Source organism: Mixophyes fleayi, chromosome 1 (genome assembly GCF_038048845.1).
Source record: "Mixophyes fleayi isolate aMixFle1 chromosome 1, aMixFle1.hap1, whole genome shotgun sequence".
NCBI classification, from domain to species: Eukaryota; Metazoa; Chordata; class Amphibia; order Anura; family Limnodynastidae; genus Mixophyes; species Mixophyes fleayi.
This window is the reverse complement of record NC_134402.1, coordinates 270,077,640-270,102,505: the sequence shown is the minus strand read 5'-3', so window position 1 is coordinate 270,102,505 and position 24,866 is coordinate 270,077,640. Positions and strand designations below refer to the sequence as shown.

Genomic DNA, 24,866 nt, shown 5'->3' with positions numbered 1-24,866 from the left:
TTTAACCAGCTTTCCTTCAATATATTTAACTTTTACAGAATAACACCTGGTACGTAAAATAAGAGAAATGGTGCTGTGTAGTTGCCATTAGATACATACCTAGAGCAATACATAAACAAATACAGAGACTTTGTATAGCATGAAGAGACACTTGTATATTAGGGACAAGTGGCAGCTCTGCCCCTTTAATTCTGATACATGTCACTTACAGCTTAATTGCATGCTTGTTATCCTGTATGGCTGCCTAAGTGTTTATATGTCTGCCAACCAAAGTACTATTTGCATGCATACAAATTATTTCTACATGTACAGTATAACAAGTCTGCACACCCTTATTGAAATTGCAGGTGTTTGTGATGTAAAGCTTGAAATCAAGATAATTCATTTGAGACCTTTTTCCACCTTTAATGTGACTTTGCAGCCAATAAGATTCAAGTGACAAACAAATAGACAATTTTGAAAGAAAAATAATTAAAATAAAATACCTACAGTACATTGGCTGCATAATTGTGCACACCCTTTCATAATGGGGTGGAGCTGTATTCAACCGTTCACACTTGAAATAATGTTCAAGCATCACAGAGCACAATACATTTGCTAAATATTTTCATTTGTTTTACTTTTAAGATAATGGTAACTACTGCTTAGTAGTGATGTAAGTAATTAAAGTGGTTGCACATATATTACTTTAACATTCATTCCATTGATGTTTTGGGTGTCATTAACTGACTGTTTTGTGTCAGTTTCACCAGTCATTATAATGGAACTAAGATCGGATGAACTGAATGCGACTCTCTTCTTCCATCTATTTCCATCTTTCCACACCTTTACAGTTGCTCCAGCTGTCTTCTTTCTCAAGTTTACAGCCATTGCTTGGATTCTCAAGCATTTGAAGCAGAAGAGTTTCAGAAGACCTTGTCTGAACTACAAAATAAAAAGTTAATAATTTAATGTTAATCTGTTTATCACAAACAATCTGGAAAATGGTTATAGCTCCATCTATATAAATCGGTTAATTCACTAGCAATTTTTGTGCACCTTCATATTGCACTATGAGACCACTTCTGAAGTGGTGCTGGAGTATAAACAGCAGTTACATTTAATTTCAATGGAAGTGTGCTATTTGTGTGTTCTTCAGTGTATTGTATTCATGAGAGCTGAACAGATTTGGTGGTTAGAGAAAGAAGCACGTTGTCACTGTTTCAAGCAGACCATTTATAGTTGAAATGAGCACATGTAATGTATAATAAATTAAACACTTGACCATGGAATACAAACTCAGGTTTCTAGATTTTGGCCCCAGTTACCTTCAAAGGGATCATTGTTGAGCTCTTCTCACAGACAGCTAAGGTTTTTTTTATATTACCCACTAGTGATGGGATTTTCCACAAGGAAAATATCATCAAACATTAGAGTGGACAGAAGTACCATGATTGGTAATATACACATTCATTTTTACTGCACGGCAATGCAGACATAAAGTTGATTTGCTCAGTAATAATGATATTAACAGTTATTTATATAGCACATACATATTACATAGCACTTTACAGATAATATAATTAATCGGTCACTCTGGTCTATGTCATAGTTTAGCTTACAATCTATATTTCCTCCTTGGATTCAATGGCAGCTCCAATGAATAGGTTAATCCTTAATCACCTGAGTAAAGATAGGTACACAATTTGAGACCCCCGGGAAGGTATATAGTGTTCTTCCTTCCTTTGTTGTCTTTTTTTCTGTCTGAGTAAGGCAGTGGTGAGTGTAGTGAGGGATTTTGTATAATTTTTCAATGTGAATGCGCTTACGTTCCTCTCATTGCATGCACACTGAAGTAGGTCAAGAGAGATGCAATAGAAGAAATAGCATTCCTCCATTTTGGCCTCACCAGCTGTGGTTTGCAGTAGTAGGGATATGCTCCAAGAACAACCTTGGCCTCTACCACTTCAATCAAATCTTTTGCATCAGGGCCTGAATGTTCACTTGGAGCCGGAGATTCTCTCTTTGATGGGTGGAGATTGAGTGGTTGATGCTCAAAAGTAAAGGACTCTCTGACAAGGTAATTGAGGTATTATTGCAAGCAAGAGAAATAAACCCTTCCATGGTGTATTACAGGGTTTGGAAAACCTTTATACTTTTGGTCCAAATCCAGATTGACTACTCCAGTGCAGGCCAGCATATCTCAGGTGCTGGATTTTCTTCAAGAAGGTTGTACATTGAAGGTGCATGTCTCAGCACTTAGTGTGTTCTTGGACACAAGATCGACATCAGATTACCTGGTGGAAAGATTCCTTCAAGAATCAAAATAATTTGTCCTTGCATTAAATCTTTTGAGATCTTAACTGGGATTGACACATTGGGATCTTGGTGTTTGAGGTTCTAGTATTAAAACCATGAATCCATTATGAACTTGAAGGTAAATTATTTCATGGTCAAGAATAGTTAAATTTTACCTTATATTTTATAAATGTTCAGGACAAACATGCGGGCAGAATATAGAGCATATGGCGTTCCAATTATTTTCTTATATACAAACTTGTTGGTGTCAATATATCTCGTTCTCGATCAAGGTTAAAAAGAAAATGATTTATAATAACATAGTCCCCTAGTGCCAGTATATCAAGAACAACTTTATATGTCTTCCTTATACTGTATATAGCAAGCAATAACTTTTGAACAAACCATACCTCCACCTGGGAAAACCATTGCTTTATTTAGCAGTTATGCGGGATTATTGGAACCATGCCTGGAGACTACAGGTGGTATAGTGACAGGAATGGAGCACTTAAATATCCACTCCAGTGCCATTAAAAGTTGGAATAAACTTTCCATTCCGACTTCCGTTGTAGGCCTTCTTTCAGTTTGAGTCTCAACCTTTCCCTTCAGGCCCTTCTGACATATTGAGTGTGGAGAATTGCCTGCTCTTCGGGTCCAGGAGATCTATGTGGAATTCGGGAGTCTCCCGGACATTCTGGGAGAGTGGGCAAGTGTGGTATAATTAAAGCCAAAACGCCCATCTTAGTAAATAAATTATGTTAATAGCCTTCTAAAAACATTACATATACTGCTATAAAATGTAAATTTCTTCACAATTGCTTTCATTCTCAAGTGAAATAAGGTTGGAGACATGCAAATTGTACCTTATATATACCATAGCAATTTTGGTTGTGTTTAGCAATCAAGCAAACATACTTTATGCTATACTTTAGAGAGAAATGTACCTTTTTGCTCATTAATATGTAGATGACAGGATTTATTGCCGTACTGAATGTGGCTAAGAAGGAGGGTACAATGGCTACTGTTGGAGTAATCATGTTTCCATAACCACACATCACCAAAAGAGACACCACTGGGTAAGGCATCCAGCACATAAGAAATGCAAACATCATCAAGAAGCACATTTGGGACACTTTAATTTCACAGTCCACAATTTTGAGGGCATGACTTGTTTGAAGATTTTGTAGCCTTCCAAGCTATAAAATAAAAAAAATATTTAGTACAATTTTTGCTTTTCCATATGGTAATTGAATAGACTTGTAACTAAAGAGTGACATAAGTTATTATTTGTTTAGAACTTAACATGTTTAAAAAAATCAGCTTAACTATATATCTTCCCTGAGGAAAGCATCCCGAAGTGAGAAATTGCAAGTGGGTCCCCGTCTGCTTCTATAGCACCCTCTCCTGTACTTGGCCATACGTGTGCTCTGGACCAGTAACAATGTCTGAGAGCCGTGCTGTACAGACGTGACTCTGCCCAACAACTAAAAAGTAACTAGCACATGAAAGTCATTGCTAGGTAGAGCTGTTCCTCTCCAAGTCCATGAAACAATGGGTTAATAAATGGGCCCAGACTAGCCTAAACCATGTATTGGCCAAATGTTGCCAATGTTTCCAATATAATTAGAGTATTAGATTTTAAGATTTTAATTTTAAGCATCTGTAGCATCACAGTCAAAATAGCTTCAAATGGACAGGGCAAATATTGTGTCATATTTCTGACTCAAGTTAGGTAAGTAACACTTTAAATAAGATACACACCATACTGTATATTTAAAGCAAGAGCATTCCCGTGCAATATGTGTCGTGTAGTAAATATGCACATAGCAACCTTAATCATTCCAGAATGATTAGGGTTGTGTATAAACTAGTTGTCAGGCTTGGTTTCGCTGCAAGAAGAGACCACAGTGGTAATTACTGTGAATCATTTCTGGTTTCTACAGTTGCTACGAAGGTCTCTCTGTGTTTATTGTTGTATTACAGCAACACAAAGCTCAGATGGGGAGACATTATTACACACAATATACCAGATTTATGATTTATTTGCATTAATGTGAAATATGGTGCTCCCATTTCATATTTTATGATTGAAGCATCAACTTTGTGTTCTAAACAAAAAGGAATCTAAGAACTGAATTACTGCCTTGGTGGTAAGTTGGTGTGGTATTGTATATGAGCTGCAAAATGAAGGTACCCTGAATAACTCAAAACTTGTGGTCATTTACACTTGGCAGGAACAGTGCAAGAACAACTTTTGTGCCTTTTGTTATGTAATTTCTCAAAGTGATGACATATGAATTCGGAGGTGTTGCTTTCGTTTGAAAGCCAAGGGGTATACTTGCACAGTTTAAAGTTCAAAATAACATTATCTTTCATGGAAGCTCATTTATACGGGTGTTACCAACTTTACTTTTGGGGCTAATGGGCTTACCTCAAGCAGAGAGGATTGACTGCCCTGCAAGCCAAAGGAAGCCCAACCTATATTGAGCTCTAGGTGTGTCGTGTGATTGGGAGGAACAGATTTCATGGATCATCTATCCAAAGGCATCCCAGTCACAAGCTCCAACTTGGCACCTCAACCCAAACTCCATACCAAAACCGCTGTTTCTCCAATCCCAGGACAGCTCTAATCTACCCACAGAAGATTAAGGAGTCACTGTAGACAGCTCACCAAACAAATATATAGCAAAAGGAGAGCACTGGGCACCCTGAGAGCTGGCTTGAACAAAAAAATAAAAAATCCCCATAAAACATAAAGCATTAGAGGGAGATCCCTTAAGCCACAATGCTGCCTGGAGTGTGGAGCCTACATGTAAATCTATCTCTGGAACCAGGGCTTTTATTTTTACAATATAGTAGCGCACTGCATAGCACAAAGGAAAAGAGGAAAGGGGGGGAAATAAAAACAACAAAACAAACCATTTTGGGAAAATGACTATGTCGTTTTTATGTCGTAGAGACATAAAAAAGCTCCCCAGACACAACCAGTTTTTAAAAAGAAAGACAGTGCTTTGCTAACCATGCAGCAGCACCAACAGCTAAACAGTGAAGAGGAGCTCTCTACACAAACTCATCTACTACCGCAGGCTTAATAGTACTCAAGAAAACAGAAGAAGAAATGAGGGCAATTGTTGAGGTTTAAAAATTAAATGTCTTCATAAGGTCCCGCAGTGACCAACTGGAAAAAAGATGGATCAACTATGTCCAACTCACTAGGAGTCTCCTGATTGGCTCTCTGCGTTTTATAGTGCAGCATTCAGCATGCGGCTGTGCCGATTATAGGTGCAGTCACGTTGATGACTGCTGTTCGTTTGTCTTGCCCCGATTGTTGTTCTGACCTCTACTTGGACTCTGATTACTCTCTGCTTGCCCTGTACTTTGGACTTCTGGTACCTTTGCAGAAACTTATTTTGCACATCTCGAATGCTTCAAAATGTAAAATAGCTGCGTACAGCTAGTAGGTAGAACCACCTTCCCTCTAGTCAATCATCAATAAAGTATGGCTAATTTATAGATTGGGATATATTTTAAGTATACTAAATTACACGCCAAATAGTTTTATGAGCACTTGGCTCCCATGAATGACCCAATTCAAGGCCCCATCTACCTCTTGGCGCACCTAGCTCAACAAACAGAGTGATAATATTGACTTAACATAAAGAAATGTGCAGGAAACTTCAGAACCTCTAACCCCACAAATCCCCCCAAGCCTAAACTATAAATGAAACCATGACGACACACCCACGGTTGGTCTTAACCATGACCATTTTGACTTTCGTTGTTTCTAAAATTACAGTAATATCATCTCAATTGAAATTACCCTACTACTGGTTCATAATATACAGTGATACATATAAAGTAGGGATCATCAAAGTAGACAACATATAAAGTTTATATTGCTACTTGATTTTACAGTGTATCTTCTCCTGTAGTAACTATACCAAGTGTTTATGTGCCATTGCCACCTGTCCCCACATCAATAGAAATTTTGAAGTCTAATGAAGTGGTTAATTAATTTGTTAACACTTCGGTTACACTCAATATTGAAAGCTTGCTACTATTTAATTAACTAACTGTTTACCAGCCAGAAATAAATGCCGCCATCAATGCAGGGACTCCAGGGACAAATTTATATTTGACAGGTCTTGTAGGGTGTCCAGGTGTCATACTATTCTACAGTTTGACCATTTGTCTAGTAGTGAAAGAAATAATACAAGGAACTTTTCACATTCGTTTCATTGCACCCATTTATTTCAATTTAATTTTTACATGTAGCACATTATTGAAATGAATGGGAACATTGAAATTAACGGTAGCTCCTCTGAAATATTTAAACATGGCTGCTGAATTCAGCTTTTTTAAATAAACAATAATTGACTAAAATTGTTGCTTTTTGCTTAAATTAGTTGGGACAAAAAATTCTCTTTTTTTCTGTTGATTTACAGCAATTTAAAAATGTTGGAATATTGACTATTAGTAGCTCCCCCCAAAGTGTACAAAGCAGCCTGTAGCCAGGCAGATAATTAGAACAGAAAAGTTAAAAGAACCAACAACAAAACATGTGTGTCTTTATATACAATAGATGTTCATACATTCAACTTTCTTGTCTGTTAGCTGCAATTTAAAAGGAAAACAGCTACAATTATCTACAATTACATTTATCGTAGTAAACTACAATTAAAGTTGGAAAGATACTCAATATTCTGATATAAAATATACAGATTTTGTAGCAGAACTCAAATATTTAATATATAATGTACAAACATAGACAATATATATATATATATATATATATATATATATATATATATATATATATATATATATATATATATATCACTGTATAAATAGTGTTGTGCTAGTTTTACTCACCCTTCTGATTGAATATAAGATATAACCGTAGCAATATGTCATAATGCCCACAGGAATTACTAGGTTGGTAAGGAAGAAAAGCAGAATATAAGAGGACTTGTTGGGATCTTTTGATATTCGGTCTAAAGAGCAATCTAGTCCATGGAGTTCAAGGATATATTTATTCCATCCAATAAGTGGAGCTGCAGACCAGGCTAGTGAATACAGCCAAACATAAATTATTGCCTGCCATGACCATAGGAAATCGATTACTTTGCCATATACCACACGAACATACCGTTCATATGCAACAACAGTGAGTGTAAAGACTGAGACGCTACCTGTAAAGTAAACAACAATTCTTCTTAGTGTGACATGAATGAATATAACATTGCACAATATTGCAAGTGACCAAAACTTCTAGCCTATAATAGTAACTATCAGTTAGAAGTAGACTTGAAGTAATGTCTCTTTGTTGAATGCACGCTCTGCATGCATGACACTTGCCATATTGAGACAGACACAATACACTCCTGGATCAGTGCGATACATATGTGGAATTGAAAGTCCCAGCAGAACACACATTAAGAAAAAATATTCAGTTATCAATTATTCAATTATTATGTTAACAATATAGTTGTTAAAGAAAGAACATTAAAAAAAAGCTTTGTTCCATGAAATACATTATCAGGATGTTATTAATGTGTACTGTACATAAAATGCATTTTTTACAGTTCCTCTTGATTGCAAACACATGTTCTAGCATAAAGACAGTTGTTGTCAGCGCTTATCCTTATCACTGCATGTCTTTTTGTTTTGTATACATATATGGACATATATGGATATTTATATTGCCACACAGCTAGTACCATATACAATATGGGATATACCGAGCCTGGACTTATTTCTTCACGTTTCAGCATGCACACGTGACCGTCATCACTGTCACTCGGCACTTACACCTGACCTGGTGTAAGTGATATAGCTGAAATGCCCAAAGCTTGAATCCAACACTGTTGCGTGCACTCAAGCTTGGCACGTCCTTACTGTACATTGACTAGGTACATATGCCCATTCCCCTACCTGTTCCGCCCATGAAATCATAATGTGTCGCAAGTGTCTCTTGTGTTATAGCATGAATTGCATACACTTGCATTTTCCGTTGTATAGTTCGTTTATGGGCGTGCACAATGCAATTTAGCGCAAAATACGGCAAGTATCAGCATCTACGTTCCTTGATGAACCAGGTCCAATATGTTCTTCCATCAAATGATCTGTTTACTACATGTTGGAACGTTCGGATGTTCTTAATAAAATGTTATCTAAGCTAAATAAATATGTTGACATGAAATTTATGTAACAACATACAAGTGCAACCAACATTTTATGTTAATAATTATAGCCAAGTGTTTTAAGTGAAACATACATAATTAAATGATGAAAAACTACACTACAATTTTGGAGACACTTTTTGCTTGTATTAAATTGAAAGCAGATGGGGAAAAAAGCAAAATGTTTGATAAACGTGACCCTCTCCCCATTATAATAAATGTCACAAAAATAATCTGAGATCTTATATTTATAATTTGATTTGTGGGAAGTGTACTTGAAATCCTCATTATGGACACAGAGGTAGCTGTATTACTGCAGATAGTCTGCATTCAACAAGGAACTGCCCAATTCACAAATGTCCTTCTGCCAGAAAAAAAACAACTTTGCTCCCCAGAATCACTGCCATATTGAATGGAACATGCATGCCCCATTAAAATGTGTACTGTAAGAAAAACAAAACAAATGTATAACATTGCAAATTAAGAATAAACAACATATGCTCTGTATTCCTACATTTGTCTGTATATGTAAATCACCTTTTACAAAGGGGGATTTATGAACCTTAATTTGCTGTAGAATATTATTCCTAATATGAAAAAAAATTGTTACAAGACTTTCCCTAATGCTGTGACATGACATGATGATTTCGAAATCACAACTTATCACATAAAAAATATTATCACACATTACTTCCTATGTATCATATAAAGATTGTACAAAGATTTCACACAGACACTCAATCAATATACCATTATCTACCCAGCTAAAGGATTCAATAATTTTATTGTTTTGCTTACCTAAGAGATTTTTACAGAATCCAACGCAAACACATCCTGCTTCACCCCAGATCCACTGTCTGGTCACACAAGAAGCAAAAGTAAAACTAACGGCAAAAAGTGATAATAAAATATCACTGAAGCTGATATTCACTAGCAAAAGGTTTACAGGAGTCCATAGAGTTTTAAGCTTGCAATAAAGAATTAGTACTACCAAGTTATTACATGCTCCCGCAATACCAAGTAAGGCTATGATAAGAGCCAAAACCTCATAGGCATCATGGGTAAAAATATCTTTACTGTCTGCCCCAAAATGCAACTTGCTGTCATTTTTGGTGACATGGGACATGTTGCAGTTAGCTATATATGATCAGGACTATTAGGATGATTAAACCTTTGAAGTTAAGTTGATTATTACATATTCAAATGCACTTTCCATTGTATTTAATCCAGTCTTAAGGATAGCTCAGCACTGGCTGAATTTACGGGATTTGGACACAGTATTAATGCAGCACAGATTACGCTGAAATGACAGGAATCAATAATTACTACCAAGACATTTGTTTCATGCTTAGAGGTGTGCTGCCATAAACACTATGTGGAACTGAAAAATAACTATAAAGGAAACCAATATCAAGAAGATCCAGTGATCGTTTTGTTCTTATCTACAGCAATAGTTTGTGGAAGAGGGTAGATTATTATTATTATTATCCTTTATTTGTTAGGCGCCACAAGGGTTCCCGTACACAGCACAAACAGTAGACTATACAGGGTGAAACATTACTGAACAATAAACAAAAAATACCAAAACTTCAGAAACTCCAGGCAGGCTAATGCAGTAAAGACGGAGCAGAAGAACAGGTATGGAGATAGGAGGGAAGAGGGCCCTGCTCAAACGAGCTTACATCCTAAGGGATGGTAAACAAAACTCAGGCACAAAGGGAGCCAGTTGAAGTATGTGGGGAGAGAACAGGGGGCAGGGAGGAGAGAGGGGAGAACCAAAAGGAGGAGATGACGGGGTTCAGTGGAAGGTTGGTAGGCTTTGAGGAACAGGTGAGTTTTGAGTACCCGTTTGAAGGAGCACAGATTAGGAGAGAGACGGACGGAGCGAGGTAGGTCGTTACAGTGAAGGGGGGCTGCGCGGGAGAAGTCTTGGATTCTGGAGTGGGAAGATGTTATCAGAGTAGAGGAGAGGCGACGGTCATTGGCCGAGCACAGGGAGGAGGTTAGAGATATAGGGGGCAGTAGACTGGGAGAGAGCCTTGTAAGTGATGGTCAGGAGTTTGAAAAGGATTTTGTAGGGAATGGGGAGCAGTGTAGGGCAAGGCAGAGAGGGGAGGCAGAGGAGGAGCGGCGAGAAAGGAAGATGAGTCTTGCAGCCGAATTGAGTATAGAGCGGAGGGGGGTGAGATGGGACTGGGGAGGCCGGTAAGGAGGAGGTTGTAATAATCGAGGCTGGAGATGATGAGTGTGTGGATGATAGTTGATAGATATCAAGCAATTAATCTCTTAGAACATGTTTAAAGGCTTCATGGTCCTTAATAGAGATAGTTTAATATAGTATATGTCATTAGCTAAACTACACTATAGTTTATTTTTAATATGCACCTCACTGTAATTAGAACTTTTTTCTCTTTCTAGACATGGTCAAGGTTTTCAGACTCTTTTGTAGATGGTACTTTTTTCACCTGTCCATCCCACTCTTACTATGCTACATAAGCCACCTGATATAGTCAGGGCATGTCCTTCTCAATTTCAATGTAGGTACTTCAAGGGCAACACTCAGGGCTCAAAGGTCTAGTCACATGGGATATATGCTATGTTTCTCATTTGACAGCTTGGAGTAAGGTGGGTTTTTTTTTGGTGCACCCAGATTGATCACATCTCCAGTAGTTTTACATGTCGAACATGTGTGTTTAGAATTAGAGATGGTCACTGACCCCCGTGTTTTGGTTTTGGTTTTGGATATGGATTACCTTCGTGTTTTGGTTTTGGCAAAACCGCCTTTGCGTGTTTTGGTTTTGGTTTTGTTTGGTTTAGTTTTGCTAGTTTTGTAAAATTACCATTTTTTTGGTCTAAAATAACCTAATTTAGTGCTCCACCAGTTTCTTGGATAAGTGAGATAATTGCAAAGCTAATAAATTATGAAAAAAACTGTTTAATCCCTGGTAGGTCGTCCTTAATTCTGCACACAAACCAGATTGTCTTCCTCTCCATCTATGCCTATTTTCAATCCAGCCATCGTCTGTGGGTGTATATTACACCCTACACTTGTAATTAAATAGAAAAAAACAGCCTGCATTGACTGTACGTTAAATAGAAATGGACAAAGGCAGTTTGGTTTCTGTCTGCATCAGACTCCCTCTCCACTAGTAGTAAAATAGAAAACTATTCAGCCGTTATAAACTGTAGAATATAAATAGAAATGGACAAAGGTGTCACGGGCACTAGGAGTCTTGCCCAGGATTTCACCAGATGACTATGCTTACCAGAGAGGCGGAGTTTGCACAGCGGCCCTCTGGCAGCAGGGTGAATAGTGGAACGTATATAACAGCAGATGGAGAGAGGAGGCCAATGGAATTGATGATAGTCAGCGACTTGCAGCTATACTGGTAATGAGTCAGTGACTTGCAGCTATATTGATAGATGACTCAGCGACTTGCATCTATAGTGGAAAAGGCAGGTTTGAACCACGGAGACCAGGGTGGACGTGAGCAGGTGAAGGAAGGTAGCGGGGAAGTCAGTGGTCTGCGTACAGCAAGTTGTACCACTGCTATGGTGAGAAGACTTGTCCAGGTGCAGGTAGGTAACGGGGAAGTCAGTGGTCTGCGCACAGCAAGTTGTACCACTGCTATGGTGAGAAGACTTGTCCAGGTGAAGGTAGGTAGCGGGAAAGTCAGTGGTCTGCGTACAGCAAGTTGTACCACTGCTATGGTGAGAAGACTTGTCCAGGTGCAGGTAGGTAGTGGGGAAGTCAGTGGTCTGCGTACAGCAAGTTGTACCACTGCTAGTAAGTGAGGAGTAGTTCAGGTGTGGATGAGTGGAGGCATGCAAAGAGTCAATAACGATATGAAGACACTGAGAGCACAGAGGAACTTGTTCCAAACAGATATGCAGCGTTTACAGCTAATAGTCTATAACGGTATGTATACCGCCGCTGAGTAGAGAGGCTTGCACAGAGCGGATATGCGGGATAATAACTGATAGTCGATCACAAGTATGCATATCACTGCTGAGTAGAGAAGCTTGTTCCAAACAGATATGCAGCGTAACAACAAATAGTCTATAGCGGGTATGGATACCGCTGCTGAGTAGAGAGGCTTGTCCTAAGCGGATATGCAAGGTAACAGTTGATAGTCGATAACAAGTAAGCATACCGCTGCTGAGTAGAGAAGCTTGTCCAAGAGAATATGCAGGCACAGCAGGGACGCTGAACGGCTGTAGCGGGTATGGGAACCGCAGGTGAGCAGAGCAGGTAATCAGAAGCCAGCTGAGGACACGAGCAGGATACAGGAGTCTGTAGCGGTTATGAGAACCGCTGATGAGCAGAGCAGGTAATCCAGAAACCAGCTGAGGACACAAGTAGGATACAGGAATCAGTAGCGGGTATGGAAACCACCGATGAGTAGCACAGGTAATCAGCAGGAAGCTGAAGACACTAGCAGGACACAGGGAACACCTTCAGAGACTCACAGGGAATGAGACTTAAGATCAGGCAATGAGGTAATGAGCACAGGTGCCTTAAATAGGGAGAGGTGCCTGATCCACCAATGAGATTAAAAGCAAAGGTCATAAGTTCTTGGATGCTGCGCATGCGCAGTGCATCAAGATGGCGGACGGCCGCGGCTCAGGACAGGCGCCGGCAGGAAGGCTAGAGACTCACGCACCAGCGCAGAGGCACTCACGGTTCGGTGAGTGACAAAAGGCAGTTTGGTTTCTGTCTGCGTCAGCCCACCCCCCTCCATATATACTTAAATAGAAAACAATTCACCCAGCATAGACTGAACAATATAAAACTAAATGGACAAAGGTAGTTTGGTGGCTGTCTATGACCCCCCCCCTCCCCTCCACTTGTAGTTAAATAGAAAAGAAGCAGCCTGCATAGACTGAACAATATAAAAATAAATGGACAAAGGAAGTTTGGTGTCAGTCTGTATCAGAACCCCTCTCCACTAGTAGTAAAATAGAAAGCAATTCAGCCTGTCTAGACTGTAGAATATAAAAAGAAATGGACAAAGGCAATTTGGTGTCTGTCTGTGTATGACACCCTACCCTTATCGTGAAATTGACAAAACAGCAGCCTTTCAAGACTGTGCATGATATAGAAATGCCCAAGTCCCTTTCCTATTTGGGGGTAGATTGCACCCTACTCTTATACTTATACTTATACTTATAAGTATACTTATTTTTTTTTTGTGTTTTTTTCCCTGATTTAAAAAGACTATGTACTTTTACATAGGCTTTACCAGATGACGTACAGGGAAGACTACCATCAGGACTGGTGCCAGCACCTGCTTGCTGATCCTGCTCATATGTGGACTGCTTTGAATCCACTTTAATGAGGTCAAAGCACTTGTAGTGCAAAATATTAAATATATAGTGCTGCTAGATAATACTTTATGCAGCCAGAAAAATTGTTGTTTCACACTGGGGAATATGGGACACCCCAAAGCACTTGTAGTGCAAAATATTCAATAGATAGTTCTGCTAGATAAGACTTTTTGCAGCCAGAAAAATTATTGTTTCACATTAGGGAATATGAGACACTCCAAAGCACTTGTAGTGCAAAATATTCAATAGATAGGGCTGCTAGATAAGACTTTTTGCAGCCAGAAAAATAATTGTTTCACACTGGGGAATATGAGACACTCCAAAGCACTTGTAGTGCAAAATATTCAATAGATAGTGCTGCTAGATAAGACTTTTTGCAGCCAGAAAATATATTGTTTCACACTGGGGAATATGAGACACCCCAAAGCACTTGTAGTGCAAAATATTCAATAGATAGTGCTGCTAGATAAGACTTTTTGCAGCCAGAAAAATTGTTGTTTCACACTGGGGAATATGGAACACCACAAAGCACTTGTGCAAAATATTCAAAAAAATTCCTCTATCCTCCTCTCTTCCTGCTCTAACAATTGCTAGAAGAATTGCTAGCAGAATTTCAATAATAATTGAAAGAATAAGGTATACAATAATTGCTCTGTCCCTGCTTTAATGCTGCCTGTGACCTAACCCTGCTCTCTCCCTCTGTCAAATGGTGATGGATTGCTGTGGAGGCTGGTATTCATGCATTTTAAATATCGCGAGAACCGAGCTCTGAGATCCGAAGATGTTACAATGACGTTTTGCCTCGATTTCGAATCCGAATGGGCGGGAGAGTCTCGGCTCGGTACTCAGATAGGTGAAGTTCGGGCAGGTCCGGATCTCGGGGAACCGAGCCCGACCATCTCTATTTAGAATTCTCATTTCTTCTTAGAATATTTATCAGTCAGAGTCAATCTGAAGCTCTATTGGTTGAGCTAATTCACGTCTCTGTACTTAATTAAATAGCTCACAATGACACTGTCAACTGAATGCATTTTTACAATGGCTCATTTTATAACTACAATTTAAATAAGATGACTGAAAGAGCAGATTTAAAATATAAAACATTTATTTACATTACATTTAAGTTGTATACATAATTAAAGAGAGAAAAAAAGACAGAACTTTATTAAAGTAATGAAGCCACATATATAGAACATGTGAATAATCATAAATAATTAAAAAATTAAATTTTTGCCTGGACACTTAACATTAAAGATATTGGGCCTGAGTCATTAAGGCAAAAAAGGAATAAATGTTCTCTGGGATAAACCATGTTACAGTGTAAGGGTGCAAATTAGTTTATTATTTTTCACATAAGTTAAATACTGGCTGTTTTTTCATCTAAAACACAAATACTTAATAGCTTTATTATTACACTGAAATTTAAAGTTGATCTAGGACATGCCCTACCCTAACTATAAATCTGTCCCCACATTTTAAATTTACCTCCCCCTCCAATACATCATGGTTTTACCCAGGTGCAAATGTTACTCCTTTTTTATGCTTTGCTCTCCTTAATGACTCAGGCCCATTAAGCCTTATATGTATGTATATATACATATATATATGTAATATGTATACCACATGTTTTAATGCTAACATAGACAGCTTAAAATAAAATCTTAATCAATAACAACTGAAACTATTGACCATGTCTGCATGTTTTTATGCATAGTGTTGCTACCACGTGAATGGCTGATTAGATAATTGCATTAATAACCAGGTGTACCTAATAAAGTGGCCACTGAGTGTATGTTCAGGTGTTAGTTTTGTCAGTATGAATACTGCAATCAACTATTTCCCTTCCCTTCAAATAGTTTTATTGATAAGGCTACATTTTTCCACCATTTCCCCTCTGTGATCTACATTTCTGATTGTCTTCCTCACTATATGTTTCAAACCCTTTTTCTACAAACTGAAGATTTTAAGCTCCAGACAAACTACCTCTCAGTTTTCTCCAGGAAATCATTTATTAAGCCTGTGAGTTAGTGGACAAATTTGTATCTTTGACTCTGATTGCACACAATGACTTCTCGTTGATGTGATGTGGACTTAAATCTGCCAACATAAGCCAGAAGTAATGACATTCTGCATTGCATGTTTGGGGCATCTCTCTACATCGGTGCTTGTAGGGAAACTACAAGCACAGATGTAGTCCTAGATTTAAAACTAGAAAAAAGAACACTAGACAGACCCAATCAAAGGTGGATAAAAATACATATAAGGCTACTCTAAAATAGATTAAACACAATAAAATGTGCTAAATTGCAAACAGTAAAAAATGTCACAGACAGTAAAACAGTGAAAGGAAAAAAAATCAAAAGGAGCTATAGATTCTAAGTCTAAATATTGAAGAGGGTGGATATGTTGAAGGAGACACACTGTACTGCAGACACAAATATATTGTCTACATAAGAGGCGTAACTTAAACTCTCAAATTTAAAAGTATTTAATGGGTCCAGATGAATCTAAATGAATTAAAAGAACTAAGATTAGTGTTTGCAGCACTATTAACCACTTTTAACTATTCACTGGTACAGTGTATAATTACAGGTGTTTGGATAATGGCAAATGTAGTTCCACTACACAAAATACAGTAGGGCAGACATGATAGATATAGTAGACCTGTGAGCCTTACATCAATGGTAAGGAATTTAATCGAATCACTTACAAAAATTATTGTTGTCTATTTTTAGATCCAAGACAGCACGGTCAAACAAATCTAGTACATTTTTTGACTTGGTATCCGAAGACATTAGGATACAGTACAGTATACCACAATAAATTAATTCAGAAATTGAATATACTTGGATGTGACTCAAAGGTATTGGAAAGGATAAAGGTATGGCTAAAGGAGACATATTGTTGTAATCAATAGCGTAAGTTGAGATGAAGGGCTAGTAGCTAGTGGAGCATTTTAGAATGAGATTTTGTTTAATGTATTAGTTATATTACTTCATCCTTATCATCATCATCATTTATTTATCATTTATTTATATACCACCACTAATTCTGCAGCGCTGTACAGAGAACTCACTCACATCAGTCCCTGCCCCATTGGAGCTTACAGTCTATATTGCCTAACATACACACACACATAGATCCAGAGACTAGGGTCAATTATATTAAAACACAATCCAAAAACATACTAGTATGTTTTTGAATTGTGGGAATAAACCGGAGCACCCACGCAAACTCGCGGAGAACATACAAACACCACACAGATAAGGCCATGGTTGGGAATCGAACTCATGACCTCAGTGCTGTGAGGCAGAAGTGCTAACCACTAAGCCACCGTACTGCCCACAGCAGTCTTTAAGGGAAGGCAAGTGTTTGGCAAATAATGTAAAACTTTGTAATAAGGGTGAAATAGCCTCATAATGACTTAGAGAAAATAGAGGAACAGACTAGTGTGAAATCTTAAATTTAATATATATAAAATGCACGTGGAACACAAAAAATTGTCAAGATGGATTTATTCCAATAAAGTTAATATTAATATGGGGTTTTTACATTATTGTTCAGCATACTTTGGGCTCAATAATGATTTCCTATTGTAAACAGTGTGGAGGGAGCAGATAATAGCTATGCCCTGACAGTTATTCTGTCTAACCAATAAACGTATTCAGATAGCACATTCTTTTACATAATCAGACGCAAGTTCTAAGTGTTCATCAGAATGTGTACTGTGTGTATAGGTCCATTCGCTTGGATTATTTGTTGAACTGTCAGTGTCGAAGTATGTTTGCGTTTAATAGGCGGTTGAGAACTTGCATTAAATTCTTTAATTAACTCATTTGTGTATATAGTTTTGCTAGGAAAAAATATTTTTAAATATCTGGTAAGAATCAGAACTAATATGAAAAAACTGTGACATGTTAGATATCTACTCCATGGTAATTTAAATTGGGAGATATGAATAGCAGTTTAATCATACAGGAAAAATAGGTCACAATGTGAGAAGAAAGCCTTATGACATCATCTTATCATGAATTGCCATTTACATTATGTACAGGACATAGCAATTCACTCTCGGTTTTAAGACTTCTGTTGATGCCACATACATATTATTATTGCTTTAAGATGTGCAGGTTACATTCTTCCTTCCTATCACTGTAAACTGCCAGGCAGCATGGAGCCTAGTGTGGATCGTCCATATCAGCCCTTTTTTAGGAAAAACTTCAAGTTTTCACTGGCAGTATTCAAAAGTTTAGTAAGGACAGTAATCGCAGAGAACACAGAGGATAAGTCTAAAATTAACATTAACATTAAACAACAAGGTAGGTTTATTTTTCATGTTTATTTGAATGCTAGTATAATTCTTTTAGCAGTCAGCAGTTTATGCTGATCTTGCCGTTATTATTAATGCACTTAGTCTAAACCAGAATTAAAAACACATAGGATTAAAGAGATGTTACATCATACATGGCTTTCACTTGTCCATGTTTTAATCATGACCTCCAAGAGTGTGATGTGTCAATAGTGAGGGAATATAGAGGGAGGAGGGGTAGCGGTACTAGGAGAATGAATTATAAGACCAGAGTTTTGGACATGGTCAGCTTTAGGTAGCGTTGGGACATCCAAGTGGAGATGACTAAAGACAGTTGGATATGTGGGCTAAAAGAGAAGACGAGAAGTGAAGGAGAGATAGATTTGGGTGTCATCTGCATTTAGTACAGAGCCAAGAGGGACCCCAATACTAGAGGGAGCTGAGAGAGGGGATGCTGTACCAGAAGTAGAGACACTGAAAGGTATGAGGTAAACCAGGAGAGAACAGTGCTGCAAAGGCGAAAGGGTTTGTAGGACAAGAGAGTTGTCCACTCTATCAGAAGTGGCAGCGAGAAGTAGTCCTTTGACTCAGCCATGAGCAGCTCATTGGTCCCTTTTGTTAGATAGTCTTGGCGGAGTGTAGAGGATGGAAGCACAAGTAGAGTGAGATGAGGGAAAATGGGTTAGGTAGTTGTACACAAGATGCACAACTAGTTTGAAAGCAAAAGAGCAGAGAGATAGAGGTGGTAGTTGGAAAGAGAGAGGTAGATTTCTTGAGGATAGGAGAGAATAGTGCATTATAAGGGCAATTACAATAACATGGCTTTGCTTGTAGTTATTGTGGGGCTGATACAGAGTGGGACATATTCCAGATTGCATAGTGTATCTTGTGTGGGGAGAAAATGTTCTAACATTGACCGAGCTGGTCAAATTGTAAACACAGATGCAGATATGCCTTTTACAGCAGTATTATTTTCACAAGCTAGTGCAAATAGACACTGCTACTGATGATAATCCCCAGCACTACCTAACTGCATATTTTTTGGCCGGAAACTAATTCCAAGTTGCGTTCAACTCTGCATCAGGCCCAAAGTGTTTTGTTATGGCTTATGTTGAACTATATTCACATACACTTATATGCTACTTTTTTGTACAATCAATTTATTTTGGTTTTCCTCCTTTGTTTTTATAGGATATATCAACTGCAAAAAGTTTCATGATACTATTAAAACTCTTTTTGGGCAAGATGTGAAAACTGAAGACATTGACATTTTTTATAATAAGATTATTAAACATCCTGATGCTCCAATTGATTGGACTGAGGCAAGTCAAGTAGACTTTTTTTTATTATAAGAAAGATAGAATAGTTGTGATGTTACACTCCCAGTCTGGATATATTTGCCCATCTATTCTCTCTGTTTGCTTGATAAACATTTACTGTACCCTTACCATACCTTATGAAGGTACCTTCTGTGTGCATCTGTTTTTTGACCCAACTTTCCCTAACTTCATTTGTTCTGACCTCTGGCACTGACTTTCTCACCTGTTACCGGCCTCTGCCTATTGAGTTTGTCAGCTAAGTTTAGCAATCGTTCACTGGGACTCCCTTAAGAGGCACGATCTGTAGGAACCTCTCATTAACCAAACCTCAGCACCAGGGGAGGGCTGGCAAATTTTAACCCGGGGGGCAAGAGTGGACTCAGCAGCCTATTAGGCACATTTTAAAGGGTAAAATAATGCAGGTGGCCCTGTGACCCAGCCCACGGTAGCCCAATATGGGACCAACCTGGGGGGCAGATGCCCCCCTGTCCTCCAGCCCAGCCTGCCCCTGCTCTGCACACTAAACACGTCAGTGCCAATCCCTACAGGCACAGAGGGACTAGTTCCACTCTCCACTTCCAAAATGATTTTGTAAAATTCCTACAGAAACCAATATATTTCCAATTTTTATTCTAGATCTTTGGCTACTATAAGACAGACATCAACAATATCACATCAAAGACTGATCCAGAAAATAAGGTCTTCTTCTTGTCCAAAAGAGAAAAAATTGAGAATGCCACAGGTAATGATAAAATATGTCATGTTATAATGAAGACCAATGTATGATGAACATCGGAAATTAAAATAATATAAGCAGAATATACATTTTGTTAACAAAGTAACATATTCATGCCAAAAAGTAAATCAGCATTTTTACATCTTTTTTTTTAGCAGTTTTATTATGTGTACAATGGTGCAGGGCTAAAATTGTGAAAATGTCCACTACATTTCATTATACTTTTTCCACTATTCATAATGAACTTAAGGAAGTACATTTTAAACCTGAAAACTTGCCATGATTACAATTATTCTAATTTTACAATAATCCTGTCTTCATACATCACATGAACATGTTACAATGTTATTATTATTATTACTGACATTCTAGTGAAGGCAATATATGTTGTGTTATAGAGGGAGAACATAAAATGCGAATTTAGGCCAATATTATTGGGTTAAAAAGTTAATTTAATGAAAACTTCAATGGAATGGATTCACTAAGTACACACTACAGACTAGTGTACACTAGGTACACACTACAGAAAATTTCTCCCGATGCGATATCTTTAAGAATTTTACCAACGGCTTAAAGTTCCTATCAATATGACGATCCATGTGTACACACTTACACGATTTTACAACATTTACCTTCAGATCTGTGCTCCTTATCTGTCATAACCATTGGCTGAAAGAATTGTGACTCTGTAACTCTCTGGAGATCTGCCTAAACCGCTGGTTGTGAGTCCATACACATTGCAGAATTTGCTGACATTGTTCCATCGTTTATAGAGATTTTTAGTCCGGTTATAAAATCAAGTGAAACTATATAATGTGCTTTGGTACAATAAAACATGATAGTAGGAGTATAAACACTAATGCTATATCGAACCTAACAGTTGTTTATCGTGTGAGTGGTACGATAATTGGGTAAAAACCTGTAGTCTGTACTTAGCTTTACTCTGGAGCCCCTAGTATTTATTAAAGTGCACTCGTGTAAATTGTGGTAAATATGTGTATTAATGTATTTAAATGTATTTTACACAATAACCATAATTCCTATTATCAAAAATGAACAACAACTGCTGCATAGTTGGGGTCATGTTTGTACATGTCTACTCAATATTTGTAAATTAACCAAATTATGAAATCAAGTTAAAGTAAACACTCGATTTGGACAATTTATATCCAGGTTAACTGAAGGCGGTGGCTCATTCAAGTGTTGTCTGAAGCCCTAGATGATAAACACTAATTTCAAATACGTTTCCAGTGTTAAACATCTTTTTATCTTTGAGCCTATAGAAAAAGAAGTACCAGAAATAGTGTAGTATATTTATACAATGAAAATGTAAATAATAGTGAGATTAATTGCCATTGTGCTCTCATCACTGGTCTCCAAATAACAAGGTTGTGTAACCTCTTGGCTGGTATGTATCCCAGAAGAACATAGAGAACAAGAGCAAGTATAGTGTTGCATTATAAATACAATATTTAATAAACAGGGTATGTGTAAAGCACTAAAAAGTTATTAAAGAGCTTATCTGGAATAATTGCCAAAAGGTACTTCCCCTAGTGGTGTCCCCTCTGCCCTTGTTATAAGTAATTGTTTGATAGACAGTCAGATAGTACAACTATTTTATTATTATTATTATTATTATTATTATTATTATTATCATTTTTGGTGGTAATGTTTACCAATAACTGTTATTTTTTGTCAGGATCAGGAAAAAAGAAAAGAGATACAATTCAGTGCATTGTTAAAGTACCACTCCTTGATGCTGTGCTGACTGTTTCACAAAAAGGAACAATATCGCTGTTTAATAGTCAGGTACACTGGTGGTAGATTTTCCTTTATGGTTAGCTTTAGATGTGAAACCTAAAGTTTTTGTTATTGCTATTTTATACAGTAATAAAAACACAAAATTATATTTTCAGCACGGCTAAGTTCCAAAAGCGCAAAACTCTAGGCTCAACGAACATTAAGTTTGTTACATCAGTTTTTGACCGGTTTTATGTGAAGCGCATATAATTAGAGTTTCAATATTGTGACACCTGTGACATGCAAAATTATACAGATCTTAATGGGAGGACCTGAGTGGATATAGGGTGTTCCTAACTAAATGTAGCTGACATACTTGTGTGGCTCATTTTAAGCTGACATGCGCACAATATTTTGTTTTACAGGGTAAAATATTTAATTGAGATTCAAGAGGTGGAGAGGACACGTTTACATGGATCTCTGCTTAGTGGGGCATCTGATCTTTTTTTCCCCTACAAAATAATTTTTTATCTAATTTTGAAGTGCCTTATAACCTATACGTTCTAGCTTTTAACCTATATCTACATTATGACATCTTTTGTACTTTCTTGGCGCACATTATATAGGAAATCACATTTCTAGACAAGAGAAAACATGAGCAGACTGTTGAAATGGATGATATTGGCAGACCTGGCCATTCCTTATAATGCATGAGTATTATGTCTATTCCTACTTATGCAACACTGTCCCAGAGCTGTAAGAATTAAAGAATAAAACACTTTAATTAATCTATTAGCGCAATCCTGAGATAACAGAACAGGTATTGTGGCGGTAAAAGTTGTCGCCACAATACTTATTAGATAGGCTTCCCCATGCAACTGCATAGCACTGTTATTTTCGGTGTTAATCCTTTCATAAATAGGGAGAAGCAAAGAAAGACGTCCAATATTTTCAGGCAACAGAGCTTTTCACCCTTTGACATGTTAGTCTTGTATTCATGACTTTAAAGTAACTATACGCACTTTCCGCACCACCAGCTACAATTATTATTCCACTATCTTATATATATATATATATAGTTGTTCTCCACAATGGAAGCTCATTTGGGCAGAGTCACGTTTACCTTCCGTTTCATGTCATTGTGTGCTAATTATTTGTATGCTGATCCTCTCAATGTAAAGCGCAACGTAATATGTTTCTGTAATAATAATAATTGAGGTGTAATATATTTCTAGATTTTTCCTGCATAAATTATATTTCCTTATACTTACAGTATTGTATAACTCTTACTTATATATTTTCTATACAGATGATCCGACATTCCTACCTATATGCCACTGTAAGTACAGTATTTTCCTTTATCTTCACTTTATTACACATTTCTGGGAAAATTGGCATTAATATATTTCATAGTGTAAGAAAGAGACTGTAGTGCTACATTCTAATTAAATTGGAAAGAAATATATTTGGGGCAGTAATAAAAATGTTGGCATAAAATAAAATTACTGTACTTGCCTGTTATTTTAATGTGTTTTTGTTTAGGAAAGTTCATGGTTTGTAGGCTGTGACTTCCTTAATCAGCTGAACAGAGCAGTTGCTGTAACAGAAAGAAGCATTGTTGTCTGGGATTTAAAGTGTAACGGAAAGAATCAGGTGAATTTTGACCTTAGAGCAATAAAGATTTACCTAGTAACATGTGAGGCTTATGTGGTAAACTATATACAGTGGGCCTCATTTAGAGTTGGGAAAAAAATCCAGTTAACACTTTGGCAAAACCATGTTGTGCTGCAGTGAGTGGGGGGCATTGGGTGTGAATTAATTTAGAGTTGAGAGGGTAGCACATCATAACCCAACTTTAAATTAAAGTATAAAAATAAAGCTACTCAATATTTGTGTGCTACATGCAAAAGAAGTGTTAATACTAGCGTTGGGTGCCGCTGCTTGCCAAACCATTACCCGGTGACAGCAACCAGCGTCCTATTACTAATAGGACTCTGCTGGAGCTGCCTTACTTTCAGCTAGTTGCCAGGGAACAGCAACCAGCGTCTTCAATCTCTGCTGCCAATGTCCAGCAGCAGCTTCCTGTCTATCACCTGTGCTGGTGATAGTTTATACTAATCTAGTTCTGTTTATACTGACCTGTATTTAACTTGCTATTTTGACACGGACTGTACCTTGGCTTCTGCTATTTTCTCCTGCCCTTGACCTCTGTCTGTTTTTTGGATCTGCAATTGACCTCTTCCTGCCCTGACCTTGGACTGTTTACTGGATTTTGCCCTAAACTATGCCAGCCCAGACCTCAGCCTGTATTACCATTCTTTCTATTATACACTGCCAGCCCTGACTTCAGCTTGTATATTGGCTCTGCTACAGATCTCAGCCTGCCCTGACTGTTGGCCTGTATATTGGACTATATCACGCTGCTTGTCACACTCCGCTCCCCGGGTATCTCCACCCGAGCCTGACAACACTGACTCTCACTTTAAATCATGGTACAGGCTGTCAGCCAGAGTTTACACCTGTGATTACTTCACCTGTCTTTTTAGTCAGTTCTGCCATTGGTCAGTCCTCCTTTATAAGGCTCCTCCTTTCACCTATTCATTGCTATAAGTCTAGACCTGGCCTGGTTCAGCTGCCTCTCCCGTTATTATCTATGCCACTACCTGCTCTGCATGCATCGCTGACTGCTGCTGACTCCTTCCACATCCCTGTGGTAAGCTGTGGCTCATCGTCTGCTGCATATCTGGACTCCGCTGATCTTTGCTCACCTGTTCCACTCATTTGTGGTGATCACTGTTATCAACACCTGCTGGCTGCTCTGCATGCACCGCTGACTACTGTTGATTCATTTCCACATCTCTGTGGTAAGCTGTGGCTCATCGTTGCTGCATATATGGACTCTGCCGATCTCTGTTCTTTGTTCCATTCATTTGAGGTAATTGTTGTGACTAATGCCCGCTACCTACTCTGCATGC

General features: G+C 37.9%; 2 protein-coding genes across 2 annotated transcripts in view; one reads left to right on the top strand and one right to left on the bottom strand.

Moving 5' to 3' along the window:
- Positions 1-190: 190 nt before the first annotated feature.
- OPN3 (opsin 3) lies at positions 191-9,585 on the bottom strand. Its single transcript, XM_075204807.1, has 4 exons — positions 9,258-9,585; positions 7,150-7,469; positions 3,222-3,473; positions 191-924 (listed from the first exon to the last, which is right to left on the bottom strand). The coding sequence occupies exons 1-4, from the start codon at positions 9,583-9,585 to the stop codon at positions 664-666; spliced, it is 1,161 nt and encodes a 386-aa protein (XP_075060908.1). The 3' UTR covers positions 191-663.
- Positions 9,586-17,958: 8,373 nt separating this feature from the next.
- WDR64 (WD repeat domain 64) overlaps positions 17,959-24,866 on the top strand; it is a 77,970-nt gene continuing 71,062 nt past the window's right edge. The window contains exons 1-6 of the mRNA XM_075204794.1: positions 17,959-18,106; positions 19,288-19,418; positions 20,052-20,157; positions 21,851-21,960; positions 23,201-23,230; positions 23,434-23,544. Of these exons, the coding sequence (XP_075060895.1) occupies positions 17,959-18,106; positions 19,288-19,418; positions 20,052-20,157; positions 21,851-21,960; positions 23,201-23,230; positions 23,434-23,544 (636 nt within the window). The remainder of the gene's footprint in view (positions 18,107-19,287; positions 19,419-20,051; positions 20,158-21,850; positions 21,961-23,200; positions 23,231-23,433; positions 23,545-24,866) is intronic.

What these genes read in the sequence shown, in the direction of transcription:
- OPN3 (XM_075204807.1), bottom strand. Translation starts at nt 9,585, where the DNA reads ATGTCCCATGTCACCAAAAATGACAGCAAGTTGCATTTTGGGGCAGAC. An exon ending in ATTCTGTAAAAATCTCTTAG is followed by an intron (nt 7,470 to 9,257) that starts GTAAGCAAAACA and finishes TTTACTTTACAG; the next exon opens with GTAGCGTCTCAGTCTTTACA. An exon ending in TCTTATATTCAATCAGAAGG is followed by an intron (nt 3,474 to 7,149) that starts GTGAGTAAAACT and finishes TTTATTTTATAG; the next exon opens with CTTGGAAGGCTACAAAATCT.